The sequence below is a fragment of the Amphiura filiformis genome, chromosome 20 (assembly GCF_039555335.1).
Source record: "Amphiura filiformis chromosome 20, Afil_fr2py, whole genome shotgun sequence".
NCBI lineage: Eukaryota > Metazoa > Echinodermata > Ophiuroidea > Amphilepidida > Amphiuridae > Amphiura > Amphiura filiformis.
Window position 1 is genome coordinate 56,780,219 of NC_092647.1, and position 12,807 is coordinate 56,793,025.

At 34.5% G+C, this 12,807-nt stretch overlaps 1 protein-coding gene across 2 annotated transcripts in view; it reads right to left on the reverse strand.

Annotated features, from left to right (window-relative positions):
- LOC140142082 (uncharacterized) overlaps nucleotides 1-12,807 on the reverse strand; it is a 68,314-nt gene that overhangs the window by 30,623 nt on the left and 24,884 nt on the right. For both annotated transcript variants that reach the window (XM_072164034.1, XM_072164033.1), the window contains exon 5: nucleotides 7,682-7,795. In XM_072164034.1, coding sequence (XP_072020135.1) covers nucleotides 7,682-7,795 — 114 coding nt within the window. The remainder of the gene's footprint in view (nucleotides 1-7,681; nucleotides 7,796-12,807) is intronic.

The window sequence follows — 12,807 nt, forward strand, 5'->3', positions numbered from 1 at the left end:
GTAAAATTTCCCCCGATCTTTTATAAAATCACCATGAACAATTTAGTCCTTAGTCTGTCGAATTCGGAAGGGTTACCAAAGCCTGTGTTGCCTAACTCAGCAACATGCTGCCTGATTCGGCAGTACTTCCTGATCAGGCCGTCGGACCGGACTGATCACATTGTCAGTCCTATTCATAGGCTATAGTGGTAGTTGCAACTTTGATAGTCCACTTTTGGCCTATATTTTATCCGAAAAAGAGCACAAATAAAGGAAGTATTTACATGAGATGAGGCTTGATTTGCACTACAAATTGGTTGTTGAAAAAGGTCTAAATTATGTCATTCAGTTTATTTTGGAAGCTTTGTGTTTGGGTGCTTCTTTAATGCACAGGCCTTTAAAAACAATGCTATATGGTCATTTTCACGGTAAAGGGTGTAACTTTGGATTTTTAACATTTTAATCCGTAGTGTTCTAATAAAGCCACAGAATTCCATAATTTTTGGCCACATAAGTCATCTAGTTAGCAGCTACCTTGGGTAGCATAATCAGCTTTGGGAGTTACTGCGTTCAGTTTTAGCAGGCTTAAATGTACTTAATATTGCCATTTTGAAAAACTATAAAAAACAGTAACATTTTTGTAAAACCCTGTGTTTTCTTCAGTTAGTTCATGGATAATTTTTCTTATCCTGAAAGTACAGTCATATGTTCAGTAAACACTGCCACATTAGATTTAATTGTGAACGGCCCTGTATTTTTGAGAACCGGACTTCGATATTTGTCGTTTCGAGGCTTCATTTTCCGTTAACAATTGTTAACAAACTTTGTGGGTGTAGCTTTGGTTCATAATTCTTGGTTATTTCTTCACTTCTTCTTGATTTATAACAGTTGTTATCTTAACTTGAAATGGGTAACAAAAATTAGCCGATTTGCAAGCTTTTAAAATTTTTATAAAATCTTGACTTCAAATAGCCGTTTTTTCTGTTAACTTTTTTGAAGCCTCCGAAACAAACTGTTCAGCAAGCTTGTGCAAATATAAATTAAAGAGCTCATCCAATCTATTTATCAAAATGTAGCAAAGTAGATCCTCAAGTCACATGTTTTTAAATCGTGGAGATATATATCACCGTTTGAAAATGGGACCCAATACAAACTTTCCGTTAACAATTGAAGCCTCCAAACAAATGAAGCCTCCAAACAACAGTAAACTTAATTATCATCTATGCATATCTAAATTGGTGTGTTTCATAATGATATCTGCATTGTAATTATTACTTGATATGTGCAGAATGTCATAAATTTAAAAAAATTGACATTATGGTTAATGTTTGAAAAATATACTGATACCTTAAAAAGCCTGTTTCGGAGGCTTCACATGCAAAAAACACCATACTTAACAAATGGGTGAAAAAATTAATGTGTGATAAATCTACAATATCTGCCGCATAGAATCATTGATTCAATACGCACAAGAAAATAACAGCTTAGATGATCCCAACACTGTTGTTTTCAAAAAAACTACTTCTGCAATGTTTAACAATTGTTAACATGAAGCCTCCGAAACAAAAAAAAATGACTTGCTGTGATAATTTAATTTTTGTCACAACTGAAATTCAATACTTAGAAGCAAAGCATGAAAATTGGTAATTGTGATATTTTTACCTATTTTTTATGTCAACTTGTAGTAGTTAGCTAAATATTTTACTTTTATGATCACCTGTGTTGTTAACTGAAGCCTCCGAAACACAAATCGCTTGAATTGCCAATTCTAAAAATAACTCCAATTTCTGTGAAACGTGGCTGGGAGGTTCCTTTCATCAAGTAGTATTTGTACATGAAGTTAGACATTCAAATTATTTTAGGAACCCAATTAAAACTTAAAAAATATGTTTAAGGTTTGGAAATTTCCATTGTAAATGACACTTGATGTTAAAAATTTTCAAAACTGCAATTACAAACATAGCAAAACATGGTATAAAATTTAACTTATATCTGTTGACTTACTTTGGAATGGAATTTCACATGTATTCCAGCTTTCATGTCAAAATTTTCTGAGGTTATGTAAAATACATTTTTTCTTAGATTTTAACCAAAATGTTATGCAAATGTCAATTTTTTTATTAGAAATCAAAAGGTTTAAGCCTTGAAACATTATTTTACTTGAATTTAAGTTGCTTCTATGTATGATTTCAGTAAACAGAAACATATTTAAGTGGTTTGAAATTTTGACCGTAAAAATCAAAAGTTACACCCTTTACCGTGAAAATGACCGTATATATATGCCAATAGATAGGCCATATTGGCACATGGTATAGGAGATGGTACTCTGTCAGAAAAAACAGGGTTTTTTTTACTAAAATTTGTTACAATTTATATCAAAAGATTATTTTGCAAACAGGAATATGGTCAGAAGTGACATGTTACCAGAATGGTAATGTACCCGATACCAATTATATCTTATCATATTCCTGGCCACATACACAGATAAGTTGTACTGCTATGTTGATGTGTTGCTATATTTTTATGTTGTTGAGTATATTTGGTTGCTTTGTCCATGCCAGCTGCAAAGTAATTATTTGAGATTTTAATTTAGCAGATTGATTCTTTAATTATGATTCTTTTTTAAATGTAGAGAATGCCATAATGCTCTTCTGTAACACCAAATTAAGTTGGCTATATCAATTTTATCATTTGTACAGGGGTGCATATGAAAATCACGGCAAATGAGGACACACACATGACATTTCACTATCACACTGTGGACTTCTCTACAATGGGGGACCCTCCTCAGTTCAAGGGCTGCAAAACATCTGTATGTACATGAATTCCCAGACAAACTAGTACCTAGACCAGTGACTTTGGTTCGCGTAGTGAAGCCGACACTGCTTAGCAACGACTTTGACAAGGACGCATACCCGGACGCAAGCAAGCAGATATGTTTGCGTCTACGGAACATGTCGCATTCGACGCTGGCAATAACGGCACAGCAATCCCGCAAACGAGCGCGTCAGATATGTATGCGATATTTCTCTGCGCCTAGTAACCCCGTCAATCCGTCAATATCACCTTGGATACGGGGCTTCACCTCCCGCTGTGACAAGGGACGGGCAGTCATAGGTCTAGGTGGTATGTCTATGCATGCATATGTGAGATACATCCTCTATAGTACGTAACATTATAACATTCACAGTTGCTAGGTCAAATTTCATATTTATACAATGGAAAATGTCCTTGGTATGTCGATTAAAAGTACAGATTTAGACAACCGCATTTGCATAGTAAGTTTTTTTTTTTCTGGGAAAAGGTCTGGGAAAAGCAAAGGAATTGAGTATTGGCATTGTGATTTGAAGCTTTTCGCCAGCCCATTCGGGGCTGGTACCTGTTTCAGGTTTGGGGTCAGTTTACTCAAGAGATTATATTTTAGTGGTATTGGAATGATTTTTTTTTTTTACTTTTTGTGGTTAAATATATTTAAAAATATTTTAATTCGATTTGTTAGGAAAAGTAAGTATGTTTTGCCGTTTCAACGAACGAAAACGAGTGAGTATTACCAAAGTTATGTTTGAACTAATTAATTATGACTTTAAAAGTTTAAAGGCCTAAATGTAACAATAATAGTTAATATATATAGCATCATATGGTCAGCAGAAGAAAATCTGACATCACCTATGATGTCATATCAGTGTCCTTGACCGGGGTCCTTACTCCTTGACCACTGAACAGCGTGATATCATGTTGATAACAGATCTATAGAATCAAAATCTTCATCATATCCCGGATCATATCACAGATTCTCAACAATCTGTGATCATATGGACCATATTGATGTGAAAGTAGTTATCTATCATATCCTGTGTCGTTTTATGGATAAAAATGACTCAAAATGTTATTGATGAAATGGTTGCTATCATAAACATCAGTTTTGTCTTTTCAACGGGAAAAATCCGATGCAAAATAAAGTTTTTAGGGCCTAGCTATAATATGGGCATAATTTATGCATATAGTATTGAACAATGTACCCCATTTGACATGCACTTATAGATAAATAAATTGTCTTACTTTATTAATTTAATAACTTCTTTATTATAAATAAAATGACACATAACTATTTGATTCATAAAATTACATTCAACAAAATGATTGAAGAAAACACACAAGGCACTAGGCAGACTGTTATAGAATGGAGTATGTAAGATGCCATGTCCATAGCTTCGCAGGAGTTTCCGACTAGCAATCAACATGATCAGCACATTCAGAAAAACACAGTTTAAGAGTGAAGATTGTAGTGAGTAACCAGTCCTTTATAAATGTGCTGGCCACTATCTATTATAATATAGTTGGCTTAAACTATAGGGCTACATTGCGAATTAATTAAGTTATTTTAAAATAAAATGTACATGTAAGTTAACTCAAACCGGCAGTGTATATATCGAAAGCAGTGAAATCGGACATTCCTAAGCGAAGATATTGAGTTCGTAAGTTCTGGTATTACAAAATTGGAAATTGAGATATCGTGGGTAAAAAGCTGAAAAGACAAAAAAACCCAACGACAACAACAACAACAACAACAACAACAAAACAAACAGACCAGAACAATTTGGAGTACATGTAATGAATTAAAAGAGTTGACATGAGATTAGGAATTAATGTTTTCTGCTGTTTCAGTGTGCATGTTCTCATCGTTGATGGTTTGGTGGACTGTCATGTAGATGTAAGCGTGATCCTAAAAATGCCTTTAACATTGACCAAAACTAATTACAAGACCTCTTCTACATTGAGGCTGGCTTTCCCTTTTAAAGGGAATTTTTATTGATTGTTTAACCAGCAATTGTGATAGGGGCAATTGTGTCACTTTTTGCCGATTGTTTTCGCAATCATGGTTCATTTTTCCAGATTGACTGTAGAGAATTAGAGGGAACGAATCGCTCATCGCCCCCATGCATTTTGAGCACTGTCTCAATCCCCTTCCAAGTTCCCATGTGCGATGTCCAATCGATACTGCCTGCAATGCTTTGTAAACAGCTTATTTAGAGGTTTTCATTGTATTTTTCCTTTTAAACCCAATGCTTGTTTGTCATGCAACCTTCTAACGTACCCCAGCAAAAAATATTTGCAAGAGAATTTTATTTCTAATTCAAAAATATCATTTTTATAGGTTAGGATTTATTTGTTTTTGTATATGGATGAAATCCATGGCTTTCCTTATTGAAAACTCCATTTTTTATCATCTACAGAAGATAAACGCTATAGTACTTTTCTGGTATAGCCCAATATCCACTTAAAAAACATTCAATAATGTACACCATGTGCAAATGGTCCATGAATGAAATACCAGAGTAGTGGAGTAAGGGGTTTTGTGTATCAGAACGCCAAAGACATTGACCTACAGGCAGTATGTTCACATGAAACCAAAATCTTGAGCTTACAAAGTTCAGACAATTCAAATTTTATTTTTTAAGGGGGTGCGAGTGGGAGTAAAATATTACTTGTGAAATCGTACGTGACAATTTTCTCAAGTAGCCTAGTTATTTATTTTCTGATGACAGTAAAACAAACCCCCAAAGGACAGTATAATGAACCCCAAAAATAACCATTCATTTTACAATGACAATTTTAGGATTCTACACTGTTCTGGACTCAACATATTCTCATGCTTGGGATTATCTTGTTTGTCTGAACATCCCATAATCTATGTCATCATGCCATGATATATTAGGCCTAGGCCTATCTAGGTCAACAAACAACTATGAATAGGTCAAATATGTCCATTCATAAGCTGCACATGGAAAAGTTGAGCACATGCATTATATAATCGGGTAAAAAATTCAGCAGGTATTGAGATTTGAGACCATGGACCTACTTATATTAAAATTCATATGCTAGGTCTACATAAAAGTAAACATAAGGATGAAAATAATTATTTCTAATTTTGTTATTAAAGAAAGAAATTGTACCTCCTCTACTATACCTAAAGCAGGTTAATGTTAAGCATATGTCTTAACATTTCCATTCAACCACATTCTCGTAAGCCCTGAAGGGTGAAATGGAGAATGCTATGCCACGCTCCTGATGACATGATATAGGTCATCATGATGAATGAACAAAGATCATCAATGGCTTTTGATGCATGTGATGTGGTTTTATTTATTCACTTCTTTAGAAAATTTGGAACACTAATTTGGGTTATGAAAACGATAGGGCCTATTTATTTAGTTCTTTGTTCATGATCGATTTCAAACATGTTAGAATGGTCCACTTTATGTGACAGATGTTATGCATAATTTGAGTCACTGGATGGCAAAGTTCAAATGACCTACATTCAATAAGCATTGCTCAAAATTTGACCTCAAGTTGTGAAGTATTGAGTTTTTGTACCCAAGACCCTCAAAGGTCAACCTATGCATGATAAGCCTATTGGGGTTAAAGAACTGTGTACTGACAGATGAGCATGTATGATATCCTAGAGATAGGAAAAACTGACCCGTAACCAAAAACCATGATAACCCACATTTGTTTTACCCTTCCTGAAATCATTGTCCCACAATATACTTCTTGTAATCTCCATTACATTTTTTTTACTAACAATTCAGCTCATATCTCCGCACTGTACAGTCGTGCGGAAGACCCTTTTCAAGCTCATTCATCTGATAGGGAAATAACAAAAAGCAAGCCTCGGAATCTCTGTGTGAACATTATGGAGCATAAACTCATTTGCAAATTGCATAACAAGGAACCACTTTCATAAGAGCCAACACCCTTTATATCAGTTTAGTTGATTGCCGGATTGTCATGCACAAATAAGGTTATAAAATGTTCATGCATATACCTTTACACATTCTGTAATTTGTGCATACTCTTTACATTTATAACAATTTTTGTTTTGCATTAATCCGGACAAGAAAAAACACAAACAATTAAAATGCCATTTTGCCAATGTATTTTCAAGGAGAACCTTGTTTTGGTTGGAATTTAATGTGCGAAGGCAGGATCAGAATTTTGGTGAGAATTCTTCCAAAGATTCTTGTAAACAGATTTGTGTGAATCAAAGTTGATTCTCGCAAACTTTTGCAGTTTGCACAGAATTTGATTTGCAATAATCAAATGATTCCCGCAAATTTATTCTGCAAGCATCAAGATTGATTCTTGCACTGTCAAACAAAATTCTAACCCTGGAAGGTGTCTATTCTAGACTGCTGCCCTCAGTCGTCAACCGTCTGGATTGACGACTGAGAAAACTACGTGGGAAAAAAGTGACGGATTTTGCAACAGGATTCCTGTGGCATAGAGCATGCGCAGTTGTGTCCAAATTGACCTTTTGACCGAGTTTGTTGTTTTTAGAAGTTCAAAGCGCGATTTTGTCAAAGCGGCGCGGTACGGCGACGCGGTACACGGCGCCGCTAGTCAGTCGCGCTACGACGCACAACTGAAGTCGCATTGAATAGTTTTCAGAAGTCCGTCATGATATGGCCTGTAAGATAATCAGTCATCACTACGAAGCATACACAGTACATGTGAAGTGTAGACGGCTGATGGAATTAGTCTATGTCTATTCACTATCAAAGTGTTACCTGTACCTGTAATCCAATGAATCGCAATGTCAACTGGATCATGCTTTTGAGTCCTGAACTAAGATCAAAACGATCGCCACACAAAGTCTACTATGAATACTAGGAATACTTATACTTTCCCATGTTTGACTTACGTTCTGTGATATCCCATGGCACACCACCTAGGAATACTTTGCAGGAATAGATGGGATTCTTGTAGTTTCTTGGGGGTAGTTGACCACTCCATGTACAAGTTGCTTCACATAATGCTGCAAATAGAAAATATAGATGAGAAATTTATTTTCAATCACGTGATCTAGTTTGTTCTCAATTTTAGTTTTAAGGGGTACTACACCCCTCGATAAATTTGTGTCTATTTTTGCATTTTTCTCAAAAACTAATAACACAGTGGTAACAAAAGTTATGTATATTATAGGGGCAAGGAATCCAATCACTGCACTGGAATTTCAGTGACCCAAGATAAGCGGTTTGTTATTTATTATAAGAAATAAGGTACCACTAGGATGTACCTCATTTCCTATCATATATGGTCATTTTCACGGTAAAGGGTGTAACTTTGGATTTTTAACATTTTAATCCGTAGTGTTCTAATAAAGCCACAGAATTCCATAATTTTTGGCCACATAAGTCATCTAGTTAGCAGCTACCTTGGGTAGCATAATCAGCTTTAGGAGTTACTGCGTTCAGTTTTAGCAGGCTTAAATGTACTTAATATTGCCATTTGGAAAAACTATAAAAAACAGTAACATTTTTGTAAAACCCTGTGTTTTCTTCAGTTAGTTCATGGATAATTTTTCTTATCCTGAAAGTACAGTCATATGTTCAGTAAACACTGCCACATTAGATTTAATTGTGAACGGCCCTGTGTTTTTGAGAACCGGACTTCGATATTTGTCGTTTCGAGGCTTCATTTTCCGTTAACAATTGTTAACAAACTTTGTGGGTGTAGCTTTGGTTCATAATTCTTGGTTATTTCTTCACTTCTTCTTGATTTATAACAGTTGTTATCTTAACTTGAAATGGGTAACAAAAATTAGCCGATTTGCAAGCTTTTAAAATTTTTATAAAATCTTGACTTCAAATAGCCGTTTTCCGTTAACTTTTTGAAGCCTCCGAAACAAACTGTTCAGCAAGCTTGTGCAAATATAAATAAAAGAGCTCATCCAATCTATTTATCAAAATGTAGCAAAGTAGATCCTCAAGTCACATGTTTTTAAATCGTGGAGATATATATCACCGTTTGAAAATGGGACCCAATACAAACTTTCCGTTAACAATTGAAGCCTCCGAAACAAATGAAGCCTCCGAAACAAATGAAGCCTCCGAAACAACAGTAAACTTAATTATCATCTATGCATATCTAAATTGGTGTGTTTCATACTGATATCTGCATTGTAATTATTACTTGATATGTGCAGAATGTCATAAATTTAAAAAAATTGACATTATGGTTAATGTTTGAAAAATATACTGATACCTTGAAAAGCCTGTTTCGAAGCTTCACATGCAAAAACACCATACTTAACAAATGGGTGAAAAAATTAATGTGTGATAAATCTACAATATCTGCCGCATAGAATCATTGATTCAATACACACAAGAAAATAACAGCTTAGATGATCCCAACACTGTTGTTTTCAAAAAAACTACTGCTGCAATGTTTAACAATTGTTAACATGAAGCCTCCAAAAAAAAAAAAATGACTTGCTGTGATAATTTAATTTTTGTCACAACTGAAATTCAATACTTAGAAGCAAAGCATGAAAATTGGTAATTGTGATATTTTTTACCTATTTTTTTATGTCAACTTGTAGTAGTTAGCTAAATATTTTACTTTTATGATCACCTGTGTTGTTAACTGAAGCCTCCGAAACACAAATCGCTTGAATTGCCAATTCTAAAAAATAACTCCAATTTCTGTGAAACTTGGCTGGGAGGTTCCTTTCATCAAGTAGTATTTGTACATGAAGTTAGACATTCAAATTATTTTAGGAACCCAATTAAAACTTAAAAATATGTATAAGGGTTGGAAATTTCCATTGTAAATGACACTTGATGTTAAAAATTTTCAAAACTGCAATTACAAACATAGCAAAACATGGTATAAAATTTAACTTATATCTGTTGACTTACTTTGGAATGGAATTTCACATGTATTCCAGCTTTCATGTCAAAATTTTCTGAGGTTATGTAAAATACATTTTTTCTTAGATTTTAACCAAAATGTTATGCAAATGTCAAATTTTTTATCAGAAATCAAAAGGTTTAAGCCTTGAAACATTATTTTACTTGAATTTAAGTTGCTTCTATGCATGATTTCAGTAAACAGAAACATATTTAAGTGGTTTGAAATTTTGACCATAAAAATCAAAAGTTACACCCTTTACCGTGAAAATGACCATATACTGAACCGCTTGTCTTGAGTCACTGAAATTTCAGTGTAGTATTTGGATTCCTTGCCCCAATAATATACATAACTTTTGTTACCAGTGTGTTATTATTTTTTGAGAAAAATGCAAAAATAGTCACAAATTTACCACAGGGGTGTAGTACCCCTTAAAGAAATGAAATGAGGCTGGAGCTTCTGATTTCTGTAGAATCTAGCAGTGAATTTATGCACACTTTTGCAAGTACACAACACATGTTTTTGACAAATCTTTTACATCCATTGCCATGATTATGCTTATTTTGTCTATCTTCATGGGAAATATTTTTTAGGCCAGCCCACCACAAAATTTTCTCAGTAAGATTGTCTTGCATGTATCCTGTTAATTTTAGTCATGTTGATGACAAAAACATCCTAAATTTGCTTAGCAAATGTTTATTTTTGATTGACAGATTCACAATACATCCTTTGAGAACAATTTAACCAACATTTCACATTAAAAATGTAGCCTATCCAGTAAACCACTATATCACAATCTGTGTAATTATTTTGACACTATGGTATTTCCGTATTATGTCTGCTGATCATGTTTACCTACCATGCCTACTGCAAACACCTGTACTATTTCACATGATCAAACCTAGAAAGCATGAGTAATCATAACATTTAGGCCTATGAGATGTTCTTAAGACTATCTGGATCCTGAAATCAAAAAAGTAATTTGTGGTAATTCACCGTAATTGTTCATTGAATGTTATAAATACACGGACTCCAGAGTGCTTCAAATAGGCTAATCTTTAAAGGAAGTCTCCGGCAATCACAACATTATACCTTATATGAAAGAAAAATAATTATCAAGCAAGAATCACATGGTTTTAAAAAAACAAGCTCATAGTGACCATAAAAACAAATAAAAACATACGGCTCTCAACACACGATATTCAAAATTCCTGGGCGCCGAAATTGGCGAGTGCAATGGACGTCCCTGTAATACAATGAAGGCTGACGACATTTGAGCACAAACAACCATTACTATTTGGGCACGGGAATTTTGAATATCGCGTGTTGAGAGCCGACTGTTTTTATTCGTTTACTATGGTCAATATGAGTTTGTTTTAAATAAAACCATTTGATTCATAATAAGGTATAATGTTATGATTGCCGGAGACCCCCTTTAATGTTTTGGGCATAAATCCCAGGGACTTGAACCCCAACCCCCTGGACATGTACCTGTCCCAGACATCATTATCAAACACCTCAGCTTTTTCATCACCCGTCTCATTTATCATGTTTTATGAAACATGACCAATTGAGATGCCAATATTTCCATCATGTGATTCTGCTACCCAATCAGAACCTCACTGCCATAATTATAATGAAATTATTACAAATGATGGATACACAAAAAGTATGTGCAGCAAAAATGACTGGCAAATTTTTGCTTTTTACTTACTCTTTTCCTGAATTGGCTTTACTTAAATAATTAATATAACCCAAGTTCAATTCAAACTAATGCAATATTTATGCTTTCACACATAAAAAAAAAAAAAAGCGAAGTGATTTATAGTGCGCTACACACAGGCACAACACCTAGACGTTGATCCACAAGCCTCAGCACACTTTACATAAACATCAACCTGTTCAGTTCCACATCAGCTCCTCATGTTCACATCATCCGGTTTTTTACATGTCTAATTAAATGTCCATATCATATTTTAAGCAATCACAAGGAGCGTAGCATTTTTTGTGACATAACTTGCGTCTTGCGACCAGTGGCATCTAGACATTTTAATTGGGGGGGGCAAGCGGAGCAAACATAATAAATGAGGGGGCAGGCAATTGACAATATCTGATCAATAACTCGTTAGCACGCCCTAGCGTCAAACCAAACACAGTTCTCTTTATTGACACGTCGCTAGCCCTGACTTTGAACGCTGTAGCAATTCGGCAATGCAAAAACTATCAGCGTTTGATTATAAGCAATTTTTAAATTGCACACTGCGAGTGCTTATATGATATGGGCTCAAGTTCAAATCATCTCATTTTGACATGTCTTATTTTCCAATCATCAAGTACTTTGGACTTTATTCATTAAGTCACCTATAGCAAACAGCCCTCCATATAACCTTAATATGTGAACACATGGTTCAGGACCTTTCCATGTTTATTTAATTGCAAATTTGCAAGTACAGAATTGCACTATCATTATGTCTATTGATATCATTTGATAGAATGTTGAATGCTCTGCTCTATATAAGCTTACAAACTATTATAGCCATGTTCAAGCTGTACATTGTTTTTCATTTCTGAAGTGAACGTGAAAGGCCCTCTGACAAGAATGCTTCATTTGAATGCATTTCTCCAAGCATGTGTATGTTTCAAAAATATGTTCATGAAACATTGAAATTTTGAAGACTTTAAATTTGCAAAAAGAAACTAAGTATGTTGACATCTACAAGGCAAAGGTTACATATAATTTGATATGTTTAAATACCTATGTCCCATACATATGCAATGCATACATAATTGTTATCATATTGATATTGTTGCTATTAAAGGTCACATGACGTGCCAAATGACTTAATAACTGTTGGTAGAGCGTAAATTTAATTTCTGAAAGTGATTAAAAGCTATCAATTCAAAACATTCAAACATTTTATTTAATATGCCTGTCTCAGTAACAACCACTGGAAGAATGTCCTCTCTCTTGACCAAAGTGGCCTTCTTTTCCTTGATCTTTAATTCTGTTTCGCTTTTCTGTCCATAACTCCATATACTAGGCTAGCATGCTTATATAAATTAGCCTGACTGGAGCATTTTGCTTGAAACTGGTCCCATCAGCACCCTAGTGTGCCTCTGCACAGTGCAACCATA